Source organism: Fulmarus glacialis, unplaced genomic scaffold, assembly GCF_000690835.1.
Source record: "Fulmarus glacialis isolate BGI_N327 unplaced genomic scaffold, ASM69083v1 scaffold26786, whole genome shotgun sequence".
Classification (NCBI taxonomy): Eukaryota; Metazoa; Chordata; class Aves; order Procellariiformes; family Procellariidae; genus Fulmarus; species Fulmarus glacialis.
Window position 1 is genome coordinate 20,182 of NW_009219300.1, and position 266 is coordinate 20,447.

The 266-nt window shown below is 68.0% G+C and overlaps 1 protein-coding gene across 1 annotated transcript in view; it reads right to left on the bottom strand.

The window, feature by feature from the left end:
* Positions 1–261, bottom strand: part of MYOD1 (myogenic differentiation 1) — a gene marked incomplete at its 5' end in the record, with an annotated part of 3,223 nt that extends 2,962 nt beyond the window's left edge. The window contains one exon of the mRNA XM_009580318.1: positions 1–261. Within this exon, the coding sequence (XP_009578613.1) occupies positions 1–261 (261 nt within the window).
* Between the last annotated feature and the right edge of the window lie 5 nt (positions 262–266).

The following is a 266-nucleotide window of genomic DNA, read 5'->3' on the forward strand; positions in this document are numbered from 1 at the left end:
CTCCCCTTTGGGCAGGCGCTGGTTGGGGTTGGGGGAGGTGCAGCGCTTGAGGGTCTCAAAGGCCTCATTGACCTTGCTGAGCCGCCGCCGCTCCCTCATGGTGGCAGCCTTACGGCGGTCGGCATTGGTGGTCTTCCTCTTGCAAGCCTTGCAGGCCCACAGCAGGCAGCGGCCGGCCTGGTGGTGCCCACTGGGCGCCCGGACGTGCTCCTCCTCATGTGGGTGCCCGTGGTGGTGCCCGTGGTGGTGCAGGTGCTCCTCAGGCT